The sequence below is a fragment of the Aethalodelphis obliquidens genome, unplaced genomic scaffold (assembly GCF_003676395.1).
Source record: "Aethalodelphis obliquidens isolate GAN/ISIS:26980383/991018 unplaced genomic scaffold, ASM367639v1 scaffold133, whole genome shotgun sequence".
NCBI classification, from domain to species: domain Eukaryota; kingdom Metazoa; phylum Chordata; class Mammalia; order Artiodactyla; family Delphinidae; genus Aethalodelphis; species Aethalodelphis obliquidens.
Genome location: NW_020838077.1, coordinates 964827 through 988848, shown reverse-complemented (window position 1 = coordinate 988848; position 24022 = coordinate 964827). Strand labels below are relative to the sequence as shown.

At 47.5% G+C, this 24022-nt stretch overlaps 4 protein-coding genes and 1 non-coding gene across 6 annotated transcripts in view; 3 read left to right on the top strand and 2 right to left on the bottom strand.

The window, feature by feature from the left end:
• Nucleotides 1–1277: 1277 nt before the first annotated feature.
• Nucleotides 1278–6759, top strand: RNF39 (ring finger protein 39). Its single transcript, XM_027099529.1, has 4 exons — nucleotides 1278–1825; nucleotides 3488–3510; nucleotides 3724–3815; nucleotides 5327–6759. The coding sequence occupies exons 1-4, from the start codon at nucleotides 1340–1342 to the stop codon at nucleotides 5905–5907; spliced, it is 1182 nt and encodes a 393-aa protein (XP_026955330.1). The 5' UTR covers nucleotides 1278–1339; the 3' UTR covers nucleotides 5908–6759.
• On the bottom strand, nucleotides 6691–9622 carry PPP1R11 (protein phosphatase 1 regulatory inhibitor subunit 11). Its single transcript, XM_027099530.1, has 3 exons — nucleotides 9324–9622; nucleotides 8372–8480; nucleotides 6691–7932 (listed from the first exon to the last, which is right to left on the bottom strand). The coding sequence occupies exons 1-3, from the start codon at nucleotides 9390–9392 to the stop codon at nucleotides 7730–7732; spliced, it is 381 nt and encodes a 126-aa protein (XP_026955331.1). The 5' UTR covers nucleotides 9393–9622; the 3' UTR covers nucleotides 6691–7729.
• Nucleotides 9623–11870: 2248 nt separating this feature from the next.
• Nucleotides 11871–15039, bottom strand: POLR1H (RNA polymerase I subunit H). The gene is made up of 5 exons (XM_027099536.1): nucleotides 14894–15039; nucleotides 14619–14774; nucleotides 14288–14388; nucleotides 13981–14090; nucleotides 11871–12099 (listed from the first exon to the last, which is right to left on the bottom strand). The coding sequence occupies exons 2-5, from the start codon at nucleotides 14752–14754 to the stop codon at nucleotides 12075–12077; spliced, it is 372 nt and encodes a 123-aa protein (XP_026955337.1). The 5' UTR covers nucleotides 14755–14774; nucleotides 14894–15039; the 3' UTR covers nucleotides 11871–12074.
• Nucleotides 15040–15123: 84 nt separating this feature from the next.
• Nucleotides 15124–24022, top strand: part of ZFP57 (ZFP57 zinc finger protein) — a 20293-nt gene continuing 11394 nt past the window's right edge. The window contains exons 1-2 of one of the 2 annotated variants that reach the window (XM_027099532.1): nucleotides 15124–15211; nucleotides 19636–19711. The gene's annotated coding sequence lies outside the window, so the exon portion shown is untranslated. The other variant, XM_027099531.1, reaches the window with a different exon arrangement.
• Nucleotides 22915–22987, top strand: TRNAE-CUC (transfer RNA glutamic acid (anticodon CUC)). The gene has a single exon. It is a non-coding gene; the product is annotated as a tRNA-Glu (tRNA).

Below are 24022 nucleotides of genomic sequence, written 5' to 3'. Positions count from 1 at the left end.
ATGTCTATCTGTCCCTAAATAATTCTGGATGTCCGTCCCAGTGATATTCAGTGTGTATGAGACTATTTGGGCATATCTGTGATTTTGCATTATATGAAAGTATCTGCCTATTTGTGCATTTTGGGGCATTTAGACATTGCTGGATGCACACGCATGTTTGTACAACAGTGTGTGTGATCATAGTTGTAGACATCTGAATGTTTACTTATTCACAACCGCACAGGGGTACCAGACAGAAAGGCCTAGCATGAGAGAGGTGGAGGAACTAGGAAGAAGAGGGAGCAAGGAGGAAGGAAGGAAAGGAGGGAAGAGGAGAGGAAAGGAGGAAAGAGACAGAGAGATGGAGGTGAGGGAAGAGGGCATGAGGAAAACTCCAGAAAAAAAAAAAATCAGAAAGTAGAAGGGAGTTCTAGGGATCTGAAATTAAAGAGCGGCAGGGTGGAATCACAGCAAGGCCATGAATCAGAAGATCTGGGTATGGTTCCACTTCAGGTCATTCCCTTACTGTGTGACCTTGACAGTGCCAGGTCTCTGGGCCTCAGTTGACCAAAAGAGTGAAAATAGACAACCTTTGGGTACATGCAAAGAAGGAGAGAAAGAGAAAAGTGGAAATAAAAACATACACAGGGAAAAGAGAGACAGACAACTAGAAAGAGAGACATAGGAAGAAACAAGGGAGGCCATGGGAGCCAGCCAGAGGTACAGCTGAGAGAGCCCTACGCTGACTCCTTGAGGTGGGGGTGTGCGTGCCTGCTCTCCACCACTTACCCCACAGCTTCAGTGTCCTCAAGCCCTTAATAGGTAAGGCAGAAAGATGGAGAGGAGAGAGGCCTCTGGAATGACAGCCACACACCAACACTCAGAGGCCTGCCAAAGCCGCACAAACCAGGATCCCTGCTTCCTGGCCCCAGGCCCCCAGATGTAGGTGTGCCAGCCACCTAGAATGACATACCCTGGCGATGTGGGCACACATGCCAAAAGCGAGCCGGGGCGCCCTGCCCACCTGTACACAGCAGGCCAAGGGGGAGGCGAGATTCGAGCAATTCGGGGGGGGCGGTGACGGGGGCTACCCGCCCCACACCTTGATACCTTGCCCCCAGAGCGCCACCTAGCGAACACCTCCTTGGCTCGAGACCTAGATGTCCCTTCCACCCTCCTCCTCCAAACCTCACGGGGAAGCGGGAGAACCAGATGGGGTGTTACGCAAGCCCTGATGTTTACCTCCCGCAGGGGCCTCCTCCCTCCCTATAAAGCCTGACGTAGTGAGGAGATTGGCGGAGACAGACTGGTTGAAGAGAGAGGCGATTCCAGGAGAGCGCCAGAAAGCGTCAGAAAGTTAATGTGGGAGGCGGAGAGAGGGGCAGCGACGCAACCAGCAGCAGAGGCGCTCAGCCACCTGAGTAGCCCGAAGGTGGTCGCGACGGTCGCGGAAGGGACGGCGCCCGGACGCTGGCTCCCCATGGAGGCATCCGAGCCGCTGGGCCGGGGACTGGTGCAGCGCCTGGAGCAGCTAGCGACGTGCCCGCTGTGCGGGGGCCTCTTCGAGGACCCGGTGCTCCTGGCGTGTGAGCACAGCTTCTGCCGCGCGTGCCTGGACCGCCGCTGGGGGACTCCGCCGCCCCCCGGCTCCGAGGCGCCCCCCACCGCCTGCCCGTGCTGCGGCCGGCCGTGCCCCCGCCGCAGCCTGAGGTCTAACGTGCGGCTGGCGGTGGAAGTGCGGATCAGCCGCGAGCTGCGGGAGAAGCTGGCCGAGCCCGGGGCCCGAACTGGGAAACGCCGAGGGGGCCGCATCCCCACCATGGGCTGCCTGGCCCCGCACGGAGAGGTGAGGCAGGGGTGCGCTTCGCGCGTCCGCAGCTGTCGGCCGAAGGGGCCATCCGCGGGCTCCCTGGGGAAGCGGGGAATGTCACCTCCCGAGCTGGGGCCCTTCTCGAAGTTTAGGCAAAAGATGGAGCTGGGGAAAGAAAAGCAGAGGACGGGGGGGCGGCAGCTGTCAAGTGAGAGATGCCGGGAGGGAGTTGACGCTTTGCCCAGAGCGAAGCTGGACGGATGCCTGAGTCTTGGGAAAGGGGCTGGAGGGAAGGGGTTGGGGCACCAGACAGAACAGGAGGAGACCCCTAAGGCCCGGCGAAGAGCGCGGGAACTGGGAGGCTGGGAAAAGACGCCGCTAGGCGCCCCGGAGGCGGAGGCCAGGCGGAGGGGAGGGTGCTGGGTGCCTGGGAGGTTGGTGAGGGAGATCAGAAGTCGCTCAGCGGAGGAGAAGCAGGAGGGAGGATGGACAAAAAGCTGGAGTGGAGGGGCGGGGAAGGAGGCGGCTGTCACAAGTTGGGAAGAAGGGAGGGAGGCAGATCCAAACTCCCCTGCCGTGTCGTGGGGTGGGTCCCCGGGCTCCGGCCTGGGCCTTGCTGTGTTGTTATTGTTATCCTCCGCTCCTCCCAGGGCCCCAGGCAGAGGCGGCCACGGGTGGAGGCAAGGTCCGGGAAAACAGACGTTGGGACCTCTGGCTCCTCTCCACATCCCACCCTGATCACCCACCCACCCAGCCTCCCGCGTCCCTCCTGGGCCCTGACTCTTTGGCCGTCAACCAACCCCATTCCCTTGCCGACCCCCAGGCGCCCCGCATTCCCGCCTGGCTTCTCGCCAGCAGCCGAGCTGGTCTCGAGTCTTGCTTCCACCCTTTGAAGTCTACATATACCTAGTCTAGGTGTAATTGGCATAATTAGGCAAATTGCCTTTCCTCTCTCCCCTTCACCACCCTACGGGTCTGCCCCAGTCTTTCCCACTAGACTGCGAAGCCGGAAGAGGGAATCCTAGTTTTTGGATGGGGAGCATCCAGCGCCCTCTCCTGGCTCTCATGGTACCCTGCAGATCTGCTGGGCCTTCTGGGACACATCCAAGTCCAGCTGCTTCCTTGGTCAGGGTAGAGAGACACAGAACAAAGGGCCCTATAAACGACACTGGGCTTTTATGGCAAGAGGGGAAGCAGCTTTATTATAAGGATTTTATAAATGAACTCTTAGCCTAAGGACTCTAAGTATGTGTTTGGTCTGTGTGATGGAGGAGGCGGGGGATGTTTATCTGGGATACACCCTCAGTAAGGTGGATAAGGATGGGGGCCACTGAGAAAGGGAAGGGGGGCGGGCTGGGAGGAAACAGGGAATGGTGAGGACTCTGGGGGCAAGAAAAAAGCCTGGATGAGGCTGGGGAAGGGGAACTGAGAGGCTTTGCGGCACGGCAAAGGGAGGAGGACGGTAGGGGTGGAGTTAGGAGGATGAGAAAGTGGTGACTGAGAGGAAGGAAAGGTCATGAAAAGGGAAGGGGGAGAATGAGAGGAAAAGGGAGCACAGGGGATAAAGAGGTGAGATCAGTCGGAGATGCGAGGAGGGACCTCACCAAATCAGACCCAGCTACCTGAGGAGGTGGGGGAAGAGCTCCCCACAGTATGAAGCCCAGAGCTCACATCCATGTTTTTTTCTGCCCACCCCAGGATACGAAGAAGACATGGAGAAGGTGAGTTCCATGTTTACTGTTTTTTCTTTTCCACTATCAGCTGCCACGTCCATCTTCTTACAGGAGCCACACCTTTGTCCCCACTCACAGACAGGTTTTGTGGGTGTGGCCTCACCCTTTTCTGCTCCAGAGGTGTGAGTGGGATAGAGGTGGGGACATCAGAGGGCAGAGGGTGTCTACCAATTTCCTGACCCTTCTCCCTCATCTATCCAGGTTTGATGCCCCAACTCCCAAGTCATCTAACTCAGAGGACGATCTCCCTGAAGATTACCCAGTGGTCAAAAACATGCTTCATAGACTGACGGGTAAGGAAGGCACAAGGGAGGGAACTAAATGAGAGGCTGTTTTCAGTTTATTCCCTTTCCTCTCTCAAATATGATCAAGTCCTTTTTGATGTCTGTATTAGTTTCCTAGGACTGCCATAGGAAAGCATTGCACACCGAGTGGCTTAAACAATAGAAATTTATTGTCTCATGGTTCTAGAGGCAGAAGTTAAATGATTCTAGAGGTAGAAGTCAAGGTGTCAACATTGTTGGTTCCTTCTGGGGGCTGAGAGGGAGACTCTGTTCCAGGACTCTCTCCTAGCTTCTGATAGCCTCAGGCGTTCCTTGGCCTGTGGATGGCATCTCCCTGTCTTCACAGCATCTTCTCTCTATACACACTTGTCTTTGGGTCCAAATTTCCCCTTTTTATAAGGACACTGGATATATTGGATTGGGGTCCACCCTAATGACCTCATTTTAACTTGATTACCTCTGTAAAGATTCTATTTCCAAATACAGTCAAATTCTGAGGTATTGGGGGGACTTCACAACTTTCGGGGGGGGAACACAATTCAACCTATAAGGTCTATCCTTCATTCCTCACATTCCAGCTATTCTCTCCTCTTACCTGTTCATACACTCACACAACAGACCCCTGGGGGTCAGCTGCTTCTGGGGAATCCCTGCTGCCACCACTTCTCATCACTCCCTTCCAGAAGTGTCCCAGGATTCCCGCGTCTCCTTGCCCCTGAGGCTCTGGGCCTTCTCTGCAGCTTCTGGGGAGTTCCTTCCATCACTTCCAAGGCTGCCCTCTGCCCTTCTTTAAACTGCCTAGAGAAGGTACTCCGCCCTCTTGGTCACCCACCATCCCACCCAACCCAGATTGCTTCTAGCACCCCTAATCCAGAAATCTTTCCTCAAAGCACCCCATACACACAAGGCCAATGATTAGTTCTTTCTGGTCCCTTTGATTATCACCACCTTCTCTCTCCTCTGCCCTGCGCTCCCTATAGAAATAGGCCTGTCTACTCCCACCTGTTCCTGCGGGTGGTGGGCTGGTTTCTCAGGATACTTGGATTTCTCCCTCTGGCCCTCCCCTCTATCACGTGCGGTGCTGGTATCTGGTATCAGTCTTCCTCTTTAGCTCCATCTTCTCCATCCTGTTGACCCAGCTCCCCCCCCCCCCCCCCCCCCCCCCCTGCTGCAGATTGAGGTATCAGTCCTCACCCTCCCTAGAAGTCAGACGATCCTCACTCTGCCGCCAAGCCCGCAAACCCGGGCAACCCCTCCTTCAGTCTCTGCACTGTGCCCCCTGCCCTGGGCCAGCAGGGTCCTTCTCCAAGTCCAATTCTCCAGAAGGAAGTGGCCCATCAGCGCAGGCTGGGTCTTGCCCAAGCCTGCTCTTCGTATGCCTTCACCCTCTTCGGTCCTACAGCAGCCTTTTGAGCTGCTGTGGGCCTCTTGTGTACCCTCCGCACATCCTCTCCATCCTATCCCTCCTCTGATTCGGAAAGCCAGCTCACACGGTCCTCCCCCTGCTTTCTCCTCTCCAGCCGACCTGACCCTGGATCCTGGCACCGCTCACCGCCGCTTGCTGGTCTCCGCGGACCGCCGCAGCGTCCGACTGGCCCCACCGGGGACACCCGCACCCCGCGACGGCCCGGGGCGCTTCGATCAGCTCCCGGCGGTGCTGGGCGCGCAGGGCTTCAGGGCTGGCCGCCACTGCTGGGAGGTGGAGATCTCCGACAACGCCTCCCGCGGAGACTCTTCCGGGGAGGATGTGGACGACGGGGAGAGCCGCTATGCCCTGGGCGTGGCCGGGGAGTCGGTGCGACGCAAGGGCAGAGTAGGCCTATGTCCCGCGGAGGCTGTGTGGGCCGTGGAGGATCGCGGCGGCCGCCTGTGGGCGCTCACGGCCCCGGAGCCCACCCCGCTGGGCGGCGCCGTGCCCCAGCCGCGGCGCATCCGCGTGGACTTGGACTGGGAGCGGGGCCGCGTGGCCTTCTACGACGGCCGTTCTCTGGACTTGCTCTTCGCCTTCCAGGCGCCCGGTCCCCTGGGTGAGCGCGTCTTCCCGCTGCTGTGCACCCGCGACCCCCGCGTCCCCCTCTGCCTCGTGCCAGCGGAAGGCTGAGAAGCTCACCCACAACCCTTATTCTGGCTTGGTCAGAAATAAGGCTGCTTCCTCTTGGGCACGGAAATCCTTACTCATTCCAGGCATCATGTCCACGCCCATTGCCGGTGTATTGGTAAGCACCCCTCCACCTACATTGTCTGTTTTCTTCCAGATAGTTAGGACCTCAACTGGCCTCCAGTTTCCGCATCCATGCCCGAAGCTTAATTCATTCCTGCTCCCCCCACCAAATCTTGGGATGCTTCTCTCCCTTGGTTACCCCAGTACTTCCCAAGGGATCTCTCCCCTTCTATCTTTCCCGGGCCTGAATTGGGGAACAGGTCCTGCCCCATCAGTACTGGTAATTGGCCCATGTTTAATACACAGAGGCCCTGCCGGTCAAACATTTACCTCCCACCCCTGCCTCTCCTCCTGGCAAAGAAGGGCCCAGTGCCCTCTCCACAGGTCTGAGGGTTGGGCTTCCCTGCCTCGTCCATTCTGAGGTTTCTCCTCAAGAGAAACAAAAGCCTCCTCCCCCAAAACAAGAGGCTTGACTCTGGCCTGGGCCTTAGGGCCCTCTTTTGGGGGGAGAAGGGGGCAGGCCAGTTCTACTCCACCATGGCGGCTTTCTATGCTTACAGCCTTTTCCCATTAAGAACCTTCTTAAAACCTCCCCCCTGCACATACAACAAGCAACCAATGGTGCTACCTCTCCTTTCCTCAACCTGGGAATGGCCCAGACACCCCAAATTCACCCTTGTATATAGCCTCACTTCTTTCCCCATATGTATAAATGGGCCCGTATTTAACACATTTTGTGATGTTGGGTTATTTATTTTGTGCATCTGTGGCAATAAATGAGATCTCAGTGGTGGTATGGATTTGACTGATCTCTGCAACTGTGCATGGCTAGAGGCCTGGAAAATGATATCTAGATCCCAGTAAGGGGTGGGGAAGGCCAGGACATCTGGGCTGGCAGAGACATCAAAGCCTAGGAAGGAAGGGGTGAGAGTACATCTCTGCTCCCTCCCTGTTCCTTCCTCTCCCAGGGACGCAGGCCCCTGGGACCGTGTTGGATCTGTCTCCTAAGCTGGAAGACCAAAGGCTGAGGAGATAGTTGGCTCTAAGTGACCAGTCTTGAAGCCAGCTTTGTCAGAAACCCTAAGTCACACGAGAATGGTGAGGGGAGAAGACATGACTATTTCTTTTTCCATTTCCCATTCTCCCAAGGTGAGAATGACAAAGACCTCTCTCTCTCCTAACTCCTCTTAAGGGCATGACGGGAGTGGGCAGGAGAGGAGGGAAAGGGCTAGGAGCCCTGAGGTCTCACATAAGACCTCACATCCCACAGGCAAGGACTAAGAGTTAGGATGACATAAATACATTAGTGGAAAAGCTCTAAGCCAGGATTAACAAGCATAGCTGGGGCAAGATTGCCTGGAATCTGACTAGGACCCTGGCAGTGAAAGCTGGGGCTGTTGGAAACCCAATTTAACTGTTTGGAACTCAAGTAGAGAGTGCAAGGGGCCAAGATAATTAGATCACAGGACAGGTAGTTTGGCAGTGAGAACAAAGGGAAAAGACTGGGACCAAGATGCCTGGATCCCTGAAGAGAGGAGGCAGAAATGAGGGCTGGGGGAACCCAGAAGCCTGGGTTCTGGAATAGCAGCAAGTCAGAATTCCAGGATCTCTGTCCACCCTCCTCCCCCTCTTCCCTCTATCAGGCAGAGGAGAGGGGAGGAGGGGGCTGGAGAAGGGACCAAACCATGGGTTAAGTCCCCGAGTAGCCACATGAATACATTCAGGGCCAGACGGACACAGGAATGGTGGGGCAGAGAGGAATTTAGTGCTGCATTGGCCCTGGAGGGGGCTGGGAGGGGTCAGGAGGCTGGGGAGGGGTGGTGGGGCTTGGTCCCGGGGTTGAATGACGCCGTCCTTTGCGGTGGCCCCGTACACAGTGTGTATGACCACAGCCCTCCTCTTCCTCCTCGTCACTCTCCGTGGAGCTCTCGCCAAAGGCCCGAGGTTTCTCATAAATACAGCAGCCTGGATTTGGAGGGAGGAGCCCAGTTAAAAAGGAGGAAGAGATAAGATGGAGCATCAGTTCCATTCCCATTGGATCTCAGTAAAAATCCCTACTTTCACCATCTTCTCCTCCTACCTTCCAGGAACCAACTTCCCCAGGCCCACACCCTGGGACTCAGACACCCAACTCCCTCGTCCTTTCCAGCCAGGAATCCGAAGCTCCACTTCTCCCACCTCAGATACCTCTTGACTTTAAGCCTTGGCACATCCCAATTCAAGCCTCTCCCTACCTCTGTTCCTCTAACCTTAACCTTCTCTCCCTGATACCGGAGAACCACCAGGACAGCCACAGGATTGTGAGCATCTGGGGGCTTCGGGAAGGTCAGTGAATGTAAGAAGGCAGAAGACATGCTGAGGGGAGCCAGGACTCCAGGGTTACTGTGGGCCAACAATTACTCACATTTTGATGAGCGGCGGCCCATGTGTTCGTTGTCCACAGTGTCACTCGTCCATTCCACCTTTTTCTCTGGTTTCCGTTTCCGAAGTTTGATGGTTAGGCTCCGGTTCTCCTGGAACGTTAAGAAGGATGGCCATACCTAGCTAGTCCCCTCCTATTAACCTTTCCCACTTCCTCCCGGGGGCCTCCTCTCTTCCCTTCCCCCACTCAATCAGGATCAGACATAGTGCCAGAGGAGCTGAGGGCTGGGAGAAGATAAAATAGAACAGATTTTTGGCCTCAGGGAGTCCCTTGAGGAATCATGAAGTATTATTTCCTGTTCTTGGTAACCACTAGTATACAGAGAAACCTATTCCCCAGCATCCTGGCATCTCTAGTAACTATTACTCTAAACTCCCTTAGTCCAAGGGTTATTAAACCCAACACAACCTTCTCCCTTTGAAGGCAGCTTAAGTTGTTTTTGCAAAAATACTACATTTTTCTCTATTTATATCTCCTCTGATTTTTCAAAATACTATCTTCATCTCCCTTTTCTTGTTCCCTCATTCCCTCTGCTTCCTTTTACAATCATTCCTTCAACAAATATTTACTGATAAGTATGGTTCCAGTCAAATTCCCCTGCAGCTGGCCTCCAACCATGCTTTCTCACACAGCCCTTCATTTACCCCCAGCACATCCCTTGCTCCTTAATCTCCAAATTCCCGTTTTTTCATTACTTATACACACCACCACTCCAAGAAGCATCACCTATATCCTAACTCTATTGCTGGTCTCTTGACCAGCCTTCTGCACCAACTCTGACACACCCCAAATCTCCCGATACCTTGAGATTCTCCCAACCCCACTTCCTCCCATATCCCCAGGCCCAGCCCCTCCAGCAACTCTCCAAAGCGCTATCCCTTCCCTCCCGGTATCTCCCCAACCCCTAAACAGCACCGCCCCCCGCCTTTCTCACGGGCTCGGTTGTCACGGTAACCGTTGTCTCAGTGACGGTCTCACTCAGCCCGGCCCCTGCCTCCGCCATGGCTAAGGCTGAAGAGAGGGAGGAGGGGAGGAAGGGGGATGAGGCACCCTTCTGTCTTTTCTGTGTCTCTGAGGTCTAAGACAATCGGTATCGGATTCAGATTAGTAGCCAGGATCCTCCACCTTCTTTTTTCCCCCTCTTCCTGGGCCTCCGCTGCCCCACCCCTGGGGATAACCTGTCCAACCCCACTTCCGGATCTCCGCTTCCGGGTGTGTGACGCATTGTGTGGTCCCCCTTTTCCCTTCCTGGCACTAAATGTGTCTAAGCTCAAGGTCGCCGGATTAGTTCCGCCGTAATGCGACAGTGCGCAGGCGCCGCAAGAAGGCTACACAACTTTGGCGGAAGGGGCGTCACTGCGATGTGGAAGCAGGGGCGGAGCGAGCAAGTGCAGCACGCGCATGCGCCACAGAGATTGAGCTGGAACCTGCGGTCAAGGAGGGTAGAGTTGGGCTTGGCGCTGCAGACTGGTTACCGCACGTGGTTCAGATGTCCAGTAGCTGAGTCCATCCCACCCCCATCCCTTGGCTGTGTGGGAGCGCCGAGAAAACAAAGGGGCAATAATAATGATCCTACCACGGCCTAGCTTCGTTTTCTTATTGTTTCGTTTGGGAATTAAAGAATCGAGACCTGGGAGCAGTTAGAAACACACTTGATTAGGAATCTGGGTTGGGCCCCTCTGGTGGCGCAGTGGTTAAAAATCCGCATTGCCAATGCAGGAGACACGGGTTCGTAGCCCTGGTCCGCGAAGATCCCACATGCCGCGGAGCAACGAAACCTGTGCACCACAACTACTGAGCCTGCACGCCTACTGAGTCTGCATGCCTAGAGCCCGTGCTCCTCAACAAGAGAAGCCACCGCAATGAGAAGCCCATACACTGCAACGAAGAGTAGCCCCCGCTCGCTGCAACTAAAGAAAGCCCGAGCGCAGCAACGAAGACCAAACGCAGCCAAAAAGAGCAAAACAAATACTGTATGCAGCCAAAAATAAAATTTTAAAAATAAACAAATTTATAAAAAAAAAAGAATCTGGGTTTTAATCCTCGCCCTGTGCCTGTAGGTGTTCGAGCAGGGCGCTTAATGCGTCTTCAACTTGGATTTTTTCCTTTCACTGTGCTGTAACTTGAAGATGGAGGAGCATAAAACACTCACACCCTGCGTTTTAGCTCCCAGTCTAATGGGAAAGACTGGCATAAATACTAACAGAAATATAAGACATTGGAATATTAACATAGATGTAAGTCTCATCTATGAAACTGAATTTAGTTACATACTGCCTACCCTTGCTCTGGGGTGGAGATGAGTAAGATTAAGCACAGAAATTGTCATAAGTTACAATATAGGCCAGTTTATAAGATAAAAATATGTGTTTGTTTCTCAGGGAGCACAAGAGTGGCAAAAAGAGAACAGGAAGGCAGACAAATGGGTTTTTTAGGTAAAGAAAGCAGCTTACGAAGTCGTAGTTGTGCGCACTGAAGGAAATGCAGTTTAATACTGAAGGGATGTAAGGGGAGTTCCAAATGGTGATTGACAGGTGGGCGTGGTTATATAAGACGCCCTGTATGCTTTGCTAAGAAACTTGCACTTTATCCAGTCGGTGAAAGGCTTAAAGCTGGGTAGATACATGAACAGATTTGTTTTAGATTTCAGGAGTGAGGCAGGAGAACTGTTCAAACATACAGTGGAGAAAACTGCCCTGCTCATCCCTCCACGTTGCTGTGGGATCAAACAAGACAGTGTATGTTAGAGAGCTCGCAATATATAAAGGGCCGCACAATTACAAGATGATCGTTACCATCACCTCTTGGTCGCCATTTAAACCAAGGAATGCAGGAATCAGCATTCCCAGACTGAAATTTGAATGTTTATTGTGCCTGGACTAAGCATTTGCTTCCCTTTTAAGTTTGAACTGAAAAAAGCAAGATACAACTCAGCATGTATAGTAAATCCCATTAAAAAAAAACCCCAAATATCTCTGTGGAATGGGATTCCTTTTGAGTTTTACTTTTTTCTTTCTACCTTTCTATATATGAATCTATTACAATGTAAAATATATATACATATATTACATTTATCTCAAGAGCAATAAAAAAAATTTCCAAAGTGTCCACCTGTATCTCTGAGTGTCAGATTGTTTTATTGTCCAGACTTACATATCAACTGAATCTGGTTAAGTTTTCTGTTGAACCTCCCACTATCCAAACTCCCACTCTTTGTTTCCCTAAACTCAGGAACCAAATAGATTTAGATAATGAGGGAGTACTTATAAATGCCTTTTTATATTAACCTCATTCCTGGCTCCATTTTTATTTCCTTGTTTTTTTGTTTTATTTATTTTTTTCTCTTTTTCTTTTTGTTGTACTAATTTATATTCTCTTTTTGTAGCTGATATATTTGTTGAAAGGAAAAATATATCTCTCTAAACTAACAAAAATTTCTTTTGGAAGAAGACAGATTATAAATAACATACATACGTCTGGCTCTTATAGAAAACTATAACTTTAATAAAGGAAACTCAACTAGGGTAGGAGTACTCTGGGGACAACGGTAATCCCCACATGATGATCTGCTTTTCCTCTGGGAGCAAAACACCGCAATCAGGAGATGGACAAAGGATCTAAGAACCCAGTATCTTTCACCTTCCAAGGAAGAGAAGGAGAGATTGTTGAGTCGCTCAGAAAAAAATCAAGAGTCTTCCTTCTCCTGGAACCTATAGAGAAAGAAAGGACTTGTTATATTGACCCAACGAAGAAGTTCTAGCAGTGTAAGATAAGACAATCAATTAAATAATCAAGAAAGACTTTCATTTATGACCGTGGAGGACTAGTTCCCCTAAACAACCCTCCACAAATTCAAGACAACTAAAAATGTTGGGATTAAAAATATATCTTGCAAATTATGAAGTATGCCAAGATTTCTTAGGAAAACAAAAAGCACTAGCCATAAAAGAAAAAAGGATAAACTAGAACTCATAAAAATTAAAAACTTCTGGTCATTAAAAAAAATAAAAAGTTAAGAAAACAAATAGGTCAGACTGGGAAAAAAATATTTGCAAAAGGCACATCTAACTATAAATATTTTTAATCCATTGGTGAGAAGGCAAGAAAGTAAAGGCAACCTTCACACTGGCTGAAATGATATAAAACCAGGAATCTAGACAGGTAAGTTAAAACTGAAGCCCCTGCTACCATGGTGCCCTTGCTGTTTTGATAGCCACATGGGTGAACTAGAGACAAAGCTACAATGTCTGATAGGAGATACTCTGAATAAGTTTGAGACCCCCAAAGGGCTACCTCTTTGTATAAAAGGGAACAAGAAAAAAAAAAAATCCAACTCTTCAGAAGAGGAATTTGACTGTCTCACTAGGTAGAGGGAGAAAAAAAAAACTCCCCTGAGAATTTCTAACCAAAAGCTGGCCTTTACATTGGATTTGCAGTCCAAATTCATACTACCTGTGTGCTCCAAAAAACATGGAGCTGAAAATTTATTTAAAGTGATTCTAGCTTGTTAGCACCTCAAGACACCTGAACAGGAAACACAAATGCTAAGAATACAGCTTTCACCCCAGGCCTCAAAGAATTCCATAGTCCAAATTCTAAAAAATCTGAGCTTATCATCAAAAATCACAAAAGAAAAGAAGCACCATGAGAGTCAGTAGAAATAACAGATGGCAGCATCAGACCCACAAAAACTGTGGGTATGAGAATTAGCAGACAGAATATAAATATCATGTTTAGTATATTTAAATGTAATATATATTTTAAGAATAAAAGGAACAATTTAAAATATGATTAAATAAGTGTGAATTATTAAAATGAGGAGGGGATTTGAAAAATAATGAAGTAGAACTCAAAAAAATTTTTTTAAGTAACAATAATTGAAATAAACTGAAGACAGAATTAGTGAACCGGAAGAAAGACCAGAAGAATTTACCCAGAGGCAGAATAAAAAGAGATGGAAAATATAAAAGACAGGGTGAGAGAAATGGAGGATAGAAGATAAGGTCTAATAAACAACTAATTAATTAGAGCTCCAGAATGTGAGAATTGAGAACATAGGGGAAAGGCAATACTCGATAAGATATGGCTGATAATTTTCCAAGGTTGCTGGAAAAAAAAATCAATCCTTACTTTCAGAAAGCCCAACAAATCCCAAACACAATAAATAAAAGGAAGCCACATCTTGATATATTGTAGTGAAACTGCAGAACACCAAAGAGAAAGAGGAGTTCTTAAAACTATTCCGTGTTCTTTAAATCACTCAAGAGTAATTCTCACCAAAGTAAAACTAAGTTGAGTGCAGTGGAAGATTCCAACATAACACACTGATCACCAAGCAATACTTGCCTTCTGTATTTTTTTCTTTCCTTTTAAATATCTTAAAAGCTTTAATTCACTGGGTATAAAAAGGATTAAAAAAGTGTAATTAAAAAAAAAACAAGACCACAAATCTCCCTATTACTTGAACTGTACAGAAATGAGGGATGGGACCAAAGGAAACAACTGTTTATCAGTACAAAAGGTAAATCGCTGGATTTGTTTAGGTAGCAAACAGACTGAGAAAGGGCGGAGGGGAGGGAAAGGATACGCACTTGCAGTTGGTACAGGTGTAGAAGACGGTCTGCCCTTCATCAGCGGAGCGCATCTGTCTGGTGTGGTATGCCATTCCCTCGTGCCCACATCGAGAGCAGCGCCTGTCAACCTGGGAAGCAACTGGTGGGTTAATAATTCCCCCTACTGACCACAGACATCAGGCTATCACACTCCTCAGACACTGCTGTTTTAAAGACCCCTCTTCCCTCTTAGAATTGGGTACAAAACACTCCAGATCTGTGCAATACCCCCTTCGTTTCTTTCCCACCCTCCTAACGGGGCCAGTCCTCCATGTCACTCACTTACCACGGGTCCCTGGAACTCAGGTCCTTCCTCCATCGACACGGGCATGGCTGTTCCCAGTTTGTGGAACACAAATGAGGTCTTCACAACCTTCGCTTCAAAGTCTGCGCAGGCAGTAAGAGTTGGTTTGGAGAGGGCTGACACCCACAACTCCCTCTCGGTTTGGCCAGGAGGCCTTATATTCTTCCCTTCAGATTTCGACCCAAGACCAAAAGTGCCTGATACCCTGCTTTAGGGTCCCCCTCTTCAATCCAACCGATCTTGAGGTCCTAAAGCCTCTGACCCTTCCACGCTGGGCCCTCTGCCGGGGCCGCTGCGTACGAGCCCCCCTCACCTCGCACGTTGATGGAGAAGCCACAGCGAGTACACGCGACCGTATCCTGAGCTCCGGGAAGAGGCAGGACCGAGCCGCAATCCGGACAGAAATCCAGGTCAGACTGAAAGCTGGAGCAGGTGCTGGCGAGGTCCATGATGGACGGGAGGTCGAGGGCTGGGAAGGGGACGAGAGTATTAATAAAAGAAAGAGAGTAACTCCCTCCCCACTGAAGGGTCCTTCCTATTCTGTCCCTGGACCTAAGCATACAGAACCCGAGCCCTTCTCCCACGCACGCCTTGTGCCTCTGCAACCAAGGAGCCCAAATATCCGGAATTCCAAGCCCGGGTCCGGTACTTCGACTTGGGGGCTTACCTGGGGCTGGCGTGAGCGGCCTGCCAGCTCCGCGGGCTAGAGGACCTGCTCTACGCGGCAGCGGAGCAGTGAGAGCACGGCGGGCTAGAGCGTCGATGCGTCCCGCCTGACGATTGGCTGTGACGTCATAATTAATCGCAAACGTGGTCCCGAGAGCCTGGAGACGGGGAGGAACTTCTCTGAAGGAAAGTTTTAGCGCCGCCTTCAGCCTGGTTCTGTGACGTCGGCTAAGGAAACAGGTGATCGAAGATGTGCCACCGGTTATTTTTCCCCTCAGGACCCAGTACTGGGGTGTTTATTTTATTGGTCTCGAATTTTAAAGGGACGCAGTCGCGGGGAGCGTTTCTCCTGAAAAATCGTACTAAACTTACTGAATACTAATTTCTTTGGACGAGAAAACTACTACTTCCTCCGTTCCTGAGTTGATATTTTTCTTTAGCTGCCGGGCAGTGGTTAGAAACAAAGCGAAACATTCTGGGAGTTACATTTCTAGCGCTCCTTGGACCTCGCGGTCTAAGCAAGGGCTCTCTGCAGAGCCCCTCCTGGCTGGCGTGCTGTGGGGGCTGTTCTGGGCCGTTGGAAGGGGTGAGTCGACTTCTTACGGTGCAGGAAGTGGAGAGGGTGAAGGCGGAGGAGGAACATCTAGTCCTTAGGCACGATAGGAAACAGGGATGAGGGATGAAGTAGGACACTTGGGAAGGGGCTCAGGACCTTGGAGGTGGCGGAGCAGAAGAGGTTGGGACTCCTTCCTCTTTAGATGCCTGCCAAATGAGGGAGGTTAGCATTAGTCAAGGGAGCAACCTTGGGTAGGATTTCAGTAAGACTTGGTCGAGTTTGGCTTTCAGTTGCGGACCCCCTTCCACCTTGTCCCCCGCCTCCCATGGACCAACTCTACTTCATCATCGTCATCCCTTAGGTGGACAGCTGACATTCCCCTGAACTTTTATAAAGCATGAGGACAAGTATTTTTTAAATCTTGCTATTTTAATTCATCTGTAACCTACCATCTAAAGTATAGAATCTGGGCTTCCCTGATGGCGCAGTGGTTAAGAATCCGCCTGCCAATGCAGGGCACACGGGTTCGAGCCCTTGTCGGGGAAGATCCCACATGCTGTGGAGCAACTAAGCCCGTGTGCCACAACTACTGAAGCCTGCATGCTTAGAGCCCGTGCTCCGCAACAAGAGAAGCCACCGCAATGAGAAGCCCACACACCACATTAAAGTGTAGCCCCCCGCTCTCCGCAACTAGAGAAAGCTCGCGTGCAGCAATGAAGACCCAATGCAGCCAAAAATAAATAAATAAAGAATAGAATCTTTTTTAAAAAATTAAATTTATTTATTTATTTATGGCTGAGTTGGGTCTTCGTTGCTGTGTGCGGGCTTTCTCTAGTTACAGCAAGCAGGGGCTACTCTTCGTTGTGGTGCCTTCTCTTGTTGCAGAGCACAGGCTCTAGGCGCGCCGGCTTCAGTAGTTGTGGCGCTCGGGCGTAGCTGCTCCGCGGCATGTGGGATCTTCCCAGACCAGGGATCCAATCCGTATCCCCTGCATTGGCAGGTGGATTCTTAACCACTGCACCACCAGGGAAGTCCCTAAAGTATAGAATCTTGTTGTCCTGAAGGGACAGCTTCTAAATGAATTTCCTAGTTCGCTTTCAGTCCATCCAACCCCGCTCAACCTGATAGTTGTGCTAAGCTCCTTACATATAAAGGTTTTGGAGCCATCACTATTTTCTCCTTTGAAAGAGACAAGCTGTGATCTCTCCTAGAGAGAGGCTTTGATCTACTTCTCTGTGCAATAATGGAAACACTCACAGTAGTGAGGGGACTAAAACTCTGAGCAAGCTACTGGAGAGTGACAAGCCTCATAATAATTTGTCCTACAAGGAGAGGTCTGTTGCTGAGCGCGTGATGGTAGGCAAGTTTTTATTCTCTCTTCTCTGTGTGTCTTTCTCCTTTGAAAATGGAAATTGAAATCAGCCGTCTTTTCTCGCCAACTTTCCCTTTAAAGTTTGACAAAATTCAGTGAAGATCCACCATGAGTTGAATACTGTCCTAATGCAGTAAAGGAACTAAGCATTATAAGGCATGGCCCTTTCCCAACAAAAGCTCACAATCTGTTCAGTTCGTATTTATTAAGCACCTATGTCAGTCTTGGAGCTGAAGTTGGGGCTGCAAAGCTGAAAACTATGGTCTCTGACCTTAAGGAGTACAAATGAATAATTAGAATGCAATGAAAGTACACTTATAGGACAAAATGTGAGAGCCCAGGATAGGCATATAAAACAAATAGGCCTGTATACTACAAAGAGGACTGGTAAATGTTTTAATAAAAAGATACAGTGTCATGGGGAATGTAAGAGAGAAAGATACTCAGATATTATGTGATGAGGATAATCACCAATCAACAAATCATTAATTTTGAGAATTTGGGATTACAGACTCTAATGTTAAGTACTGTGCTAGATACTATGTACAGAGAAATAAAAGTAAGGTGGTCATATTTTTAAAATCTCAAAATAGGTATATGTAGTCAGGCAAATAAGAATATGCCCAAGAGGTCAGTGAGATCCAGTATTTGTTATCAGATCCTTTCTGATATGATAGATAGATCATTGTATTTGTAGATTGAAAAATTATAGTTCCAACTCTTTATGAGTCTGAATTTCATCATCAAAATGTTAAAAGTGATATATGGATGCAGATAGCACAGTGGAAACCATGATTGATTTTCAAATGAGTTGTAGAAATAAAAAATGTTGTGTTCATATTCATAGCGTGGCAAAAATCACTGTTACATAGAGTAGACTGGAAAGACTTTATAGTCAGGGCTTGACCTGTGGAGATGGATACTATTTATTTTTTAATTTTTTAAATTTTTATTTTATTTTATTTTTTTGGCTGCATTAGGTCTTTGTTGCTGCACGTGGGCTTTCTCTAGTTGTGGTGAGCGGAGCGTTACTCTTTGTTGCAGTGCGCGGGCTTCTCATTGTGGTGCCCTCCTTGTTGCGGAGCACAGGCTCTAGGCACATGGGCTTCAGTAGTTGTGGCAGTGGGCTCAGTATTTGTGGCTCATGGACTCTAGAGCGCAGGCTCAGTAGTTGTGGCACATGGGCTTAGTTGCTCCGTGGCATGTGGGATCTTCCCAGGCCAGGGCTCGAACCCATGTCCCCTGCATTGGCAGGCAGATTCTTAACCACTGTGCCACCAGGGAAGCCCCAACTGCCATTTATTGAGAACTTACTGTATATCAAGCATTTTGCCAGGCTCTTTAATCTAATTCTCATTTGTTCTTTATAACTCCAAGAGGCAAATTTTGGTCTTATATCTCCATTTTGTAGATGAGGAAACTGATTTAGAGAGAGATTAAGTTACTTGCCCTGAGTCACACCCTGGGAAGTGGTGGAATTAGGATTCAAGCATAGCCCTGTAAGGCTTCAAAGCCCATGCTCTAAACCATAAATGGTGTAAATAAAGGCATAGAGATGAGATGCCAGGCATCCTCAGTGGCTTAAATATGACCTCACAGTGAGCTCAGATTAGACCAGGGATGACACACAAAAAGTTGGCAGTCTTCACTTGTGTTGCCATCAGGCTGTCCCTATAAATAAACCCAGAGTAACCACAGAGTCTCATCCCAAGCGGATCAACAGGGAATGGTTTCATAATGGATTTAGGGTGAAGGATGATTGGCAGAATAAGGCAGGCAAGCAGAGGGGTGGGCGATCAAATAACAGAATTTCAGAACGAAAGATTATAGGGCAGAGATGCTGTATGTGGTGATAGAGGCAGAGAGGGCCTGGATCAAGAAACTGCACAAAGAGAATGAACTGTTAACACTGAAGTCTAGAATTATCTCAGAAGACAAAGGAGGCAGTGGGACTGAGCAATCTGTCATAGATGTGCTTGGGCAAAGCTTCACCAAGGAGCCTGTCTCTTCCCTTGCCCAGTCCCTGGTACAAGATTCAGAATGGTTCATGTTGAGTCCACAGGAGAAGTATGCTTTAAGTTTATATGAAAGGATTATGGTTGGTCCTCTATATCTGAGGGTTCCCCATCTGCAGATTCAACTAACTGTGGGTGGAAAATATTTGAAAAAAAAAAAAATTCCCGAAAGTTCCCAAAAGTAAAACTTGAATTTGCCACTTACTGGCAACTATTTACATAGTGTTTACATTGTACTTACGACTATTTACATTGTATTTACAACTATTTACATAATATTTACATTGTAGTAGGTATTACAAGTAATTGAAAGATAATTTAAGGTGTACAGGAGAATGTGCCCAGGTTGTATACAAATACTGTGCCATTTTATATAAGGGACTAGGGCATGGATTTTAGTATCTGGGGTGGGGGTGGTGAGTCCCGGAACCAAGGGACCTTGCGGGGGGGTGTCCGTGGATACCGAGGGATGACTGTATGTGCTCTTATTTATATGATCTTATTAAAAGAGCATTCATTATTCGTTACCATAGGAATGTAGTGGTTTCCCATTGGGAAATGGCCCTGCTGTAGTCCTACCTATTACCAGGTTTTTTCTTTCTGAGGGAAATACCCTTGACCATGACCAAAACAATTGGGTTTTTTGGTTTAGTCAGTATGAGAGCAGATTTGTTCTGACATCTCCCGCATTCTAATCTACCTTTGCTTTTTTGTCTTACAGATTGTCCTGGGCTAAAGTATCTAAAGACCCCAGGATTGCTGCAGGTCAACTGTCCCCACTGGAGAAAAAAATCTTGGTAAATAAATTATCTTAACATCATACAGTTTGAAATGACTAGGAGAAGGAAAGTTAAGTTTAAAATCCTTCTGTCCAAGTGACACTTTCCAGTAGTGTGTCCACAGTGGCAAATGTTTTCCAGTTAAATCTTTACTTGCAAAACAAAGTATTATTTTTAGAACTCCCAACCCTATGTTTTTAAAAAACTAATTACTGATTTTGGTGGTGAGAACTCCAACTTTCAGAGCTCACAAGCTCACCTAGGAATGATGGAAGTAAAATCACTATCGCTCCGAAATTAATGAAAGACCATGGTCATTTCTTGGTGTCAATAGTGAGCGTAAGCTCCTGTTTAAATATGTTCAAAGTAAAAAGATGGTCATATTATAAAATTCTGTACCTCACTTTGACAGAATCTAGGTGGCGTGCATACAACAGCAGCAAGACAACTGATGATTCAAAAATATCAGGAGGAGTATGAAACACTCAGTAGAGAGCAAGGTCTTTCTCTTGACTACAGGCTTGCCAAAGCAGAGCCTTATTATAATAAAAGAATAATGGAAATGATGAAAGAACAAGAGACAGGCAATGAAATCAAGAAGAGATTGGAGGGGAAAACAACCCAAAGCATAGAAGGACAAAAACAATATTATTTGGTACCTGAGAGAGAAGTGAAACATGTAGAAATGCACATACATCGACCTGAACAGGTCGGAGAGTTTAAGAATAAAACATTTAGACAATTACCACCATGCCCTAGTGAAATAAAATTGCCCAAAATTGTGCCAGAAGTACATGGCATCCATGACGCACAGAGGAGAAAGCAGGTAAATGAGAGGGAACAGATGCAAATTAAAGCTCACCAGGAACGCATGATTCGAGGGAGAGAACTTGTACAGCAAAAACTCAAGGAAGGAGTCTTGAGAAAAGACCAGAGCCAGCCTGCTATACGTGAGAAGCATGAGAGTGTAAAGAAAGAGATAAAAGAGTATGAAAGCGTTATTGCATATCCACTCTTCCAGCCATGCAGTAGCAGTCGGATTAAAGTGAATATTCTTATGGAAAAATCTCAGAATAGAGAAGACAGTACAATTATCAAGCCATATCAAAGAAGATTCTTAACTATACCACCCTTTATGAGAAGTCAAATAGGAAAAATAAAAGATTCAGTGATTTCATGATAAAGTCATGTCTCTTAAATTAACCTTTTTTTTTTTTTTTTTTTTTTTTTCTTTGCGCTACATGGGCCTCTCACTGTTGTGGCCTCTTCTGTTGCGGAGCACAGGCTCCGGTCGCACAGGCTCAGCGGCCATGGCTTACGGGCCCAACCGCTCTGCGGCATGTGGGATCTTACCAGACCAGGGCACGAACCCGTGTCCCCTGCATCTGCATCAGCAGGCGGACTCTCAACCACTGTGCCACCAGGGAAGCCCCCTTTTTTTTTTTTTTTTTAATGCTAGTTCTCTTCTACAGGGTTCAGTGACTATTTTCCCATTTATATCTGATACAGAAGTGTCAGTTCTGGATTTTAAAACTAGCTTGGCTATTTTTAGTTGCCTTGTGTTTGTTCAAGTTGCTTATCCTTTTTGATGCTCATTCCTAATCTGTAGAGTGGGAAAATAATAGTTCATAGCATTTATAGGAGAATTTCATTTTTGTGAAGCATTAGCATATATTAGATGTTTCATAAATGCTGGGTTTCCCAGTTGGAAAGACCTGGGTTGGACAAAGATGATGAATAAGGAGTTGTTCTAATCTGCCTCTTCCAGTCCCCCTGCCTGCAACCTCAAAGGTTATCTTGATGAGACTGCTATAGGTCACTATGTGGTCTTTTATCTTCCATTCATACCTTTATCAGGGAACTGCTAACCAGGCCATAAAAGTCTAACTGTACCATACAATTTCTCTGTATGAGAAACTTAAGCTTGAGAACCTCCTATGTACCAGGTATTGTTAGTTACTGAGATGAATAAAGAGATATCCCTGCCCTTGGCTAGTTTACAACTAGTGGCATAGATCACTCTAAAAACAGATAATAAAATAGGGTTATGATAGAGGTATGCACAGGTATGTACAGAGGAGGGACATCTAACCTGGCCTAGGTGAGCAGGGTGAGGAGGAAGGAGGTCAGAGAATGGAGTGTAGTAATCTCTCATGTTACTTCCAGCTCCATATTTTGTCACTTTCAGTCACCCACTTAAGCAAGACCTTCCCAATGTTTGGATTCGCTCATAGGTAACCAAACTCACCTTCTCTCAAATAGATGTCCTCCAAAAGTTGGGAAATTTGGGGTTCAGAATTGGTGAGTAGAGAATCAGAGAAATGGAAACTGGATGACCTAAGGAATATTATACTTAAGTTGTGATAATCCTTTGCCCACCCTTTTGTATTAACAGGACACCCTTTACCAAGGATATTGCTAGATCAGCACTGTCCCATAGACCTTTATGCGATAATATAACTGTTCTATAGGTTTGCTCTTCAATACAGTAGCCATTTCCCACATGTGGCTACTGAGCATTTGAAATGTGGCTGGTACACCTGAGGAACTGAATTTTTAATTTTACTTAATTTGAATTAATTTTAAATTGCTACATGTGGCAAGTGACTGCTGTATTGTATAGCATGGCACTAGATAAATATAACTCCTGTGTTCTAGACTTCAACCCCACAATCTGTTTTCTGTCTTTGACAATATTTGCAGGTATAATAGATCACTGCTCACTTACATTAGTATAAGTTTAGTTTCCTTTATATTTGAGATGCTCCTTAATCCCATGAAGAGATTCAAAAAGCACTGTAGGCAAATTCTGTGTGGAAATGAGGTGGCTGAAGTTGCTTAAATTGGGTTCAGAAACTAGCCCTCCCTTTGCTCCTTCTGGAATTTGACCAGGACACATACGAAAATCTCATTCCTACCCACCTGATTTGCCTCATGCAGACTTTTTTGTCCTATCTGTTCTCTGGTCTTCCATCGTCATGTTGCAGCTTTAGATTTTATACCTTGCAAAGATGTGCTTCCTCAGGATGCAGAGGCAAAAGACTTAGAAATTCAAATCAATAGGGTAATGATACAGCCTTTGAGTTGAGTGGGATTGAAAAGTAACCTAATATATAACTGTTGGTAATTGTTTACCATGAAGATATTCACTGCTGGACCATCCTTTTGACCTATAAATGTACTCAAATCTCTCCCATCTAAATAAGCTACTATGTGGGAATTCCCTGATGGTCCAGTGGTTAAGACTCTGTGCTCTCACTGCTGAGGGCCCAGGTTCAATCCCTGGTCAGGGAAAAATCCCACAAACTGAGTGGTGCAGCCAAAAAAATTTGAAAAAAGGATAAATAAGCTACTATGCTATTTCTTTGCACTCCTTTAAAGCCACGTCCCTTAGAAAGTCTATACCAGCTCCCTGCATTCTAGTTTCAGTGCCCATCAATCCACCAAATCCCTTTTTACGGAGTCATCAGCAAAGAGCTCCGTGTGGCTAAATCCAATGGACAGTTAAGGGTGGAACGAAAAGGAGAAGGTGCCAACAGCAGGCAGAAGAGCTGACAGGCATTTGGCAGCAAGAGGGATCAACAATTCAAGTGTAAGAACGCATGACACAGAAAACAAGAGGCCAAGGAAGAGTAACAGTCCTTAGAAGTTGGAGATCAGTCAAGGGAACCAATGGAACCCATTTAAGGAACTGGAGTAGGGTACCAAAGGAATAAGATAAACAAACAGTTATAAGACTCAGGATAAAACACAAGAATAGGAATAGAAGCACTGACAAATCCAGGACGTAGAACTATTGAATTGGGTTCCACTAGGGATGGGACAAGTCTGAGTTGAACCAATAGTGGAGGGTTAAGAAAGTCCAAAATAGAAACAGAGCTTATCAGGTCACAGGGGCAGGAGACAAAGCAGATAATTACTATAACCCTCATACTGAGTCAGTTACATGAGATAAGAATTTGAACTCATTAAAGCATACCTGATATTATCTTTAAACATGGAAGTCATAGCGGCTTGAAAATTGAGCCTCAGGATATAAGGTGTACAAGGTTGGTGTGTTGTTTTAAATAGAACTGATTATAAAGTCTTTCATTGGAGTAGCACTACAAATTACAGTAAGGTTGAACAGGAGTACATTTTATCCTTCAAGGGGGATGGTAAGCAGATCAGCAAGGCCATTTAGCATAGGCAAATAAAAGGCAAACCATTGCTGTGTTTTCTGGGAGGCCAAACACATGGCACAGATTAGTTTCAAGGGGCACAATGGTATGGATGGAGAAGGCTGGGCTAGAATAGCAGCACTGTACCCTACAGTGTCAACAGTGGTGA

What these genes read in the sequence shown, in the direction of transcription:
- RNF39 (XM_027099529.1), top strand. Translation starts at nt 1,340, where the DNA reads ATGTGGGAGGCGGAGAGAGGGGCAGCGACGCAACCAGCAGCAGAGGCG. An exon ending in ACGAAGAAGACATGGAGAAG is followed by an intron (nt 3,511 to 3,723) that starts GTGAGTTCCATG and finishes TCATCTATCCAG; the next exon opens with GTTTGATGCCCCAACTCCCA. An exon ending in CATGCTTCATAGACTGACGG is followed by an intron (nt 3,816 to 5,326) that starts GTAAGGAAGGCA and finishes TCTCCTCTCCAG; the next exon opens with CCGACCTGACCCTGGATCCT.
- PPP1R11 (XM_027099530.1), bottom strand. Translation starts at nt 9,392, where the DNA reads ATGGCGGAGGCAGGGGCCGGGCTGAGTGAGACCGTCACTGAGACAACG. An exon ending in TTACCGTGACAACCGAGCCC is followed by an intron (nt 8,481 to 9,323) that starts GTGAGAAAGGCG and finishes TTAACGTTCCAG; the next exon opens with GAGAACCGGAGCCTAACCAT. An exon ending in GGGCCGCCGCTCATCAAAAT is followed by an intron (nt 7,933 to 8,371) that starts GTGAGTAATTGT and finishes CTCCAAATCCAG; the next exon opens with GCTGCTGTATTTATGAGAAA.
- POLR1H (XM_027099536.1), bottom strand. Translation starts at nt 14,754, where the DNA reads ATGGACCTCGCCAGCACCTGCTCCAGCTTTCAGTCTGACCTGGATTTC. An exon ending in CTTCTCCATCAACGTGCGAG is followed by an intron (nt 14,389 to 14,618) that starts GTGAGGGGGGCT and finishes CTGCCTGCGCAG; the next exon opens with ACTTTGAAGCGAAGGTTGTG. An exon ending in TACACCTGTACCAACTGCAA is followed by an intron (nt 12,100 to 13,980) that starts GTGCGTATCCTT and finishes CTTTCTCTATAG; the next exon opens with GTTCCAGGAGAAGGAAGACT.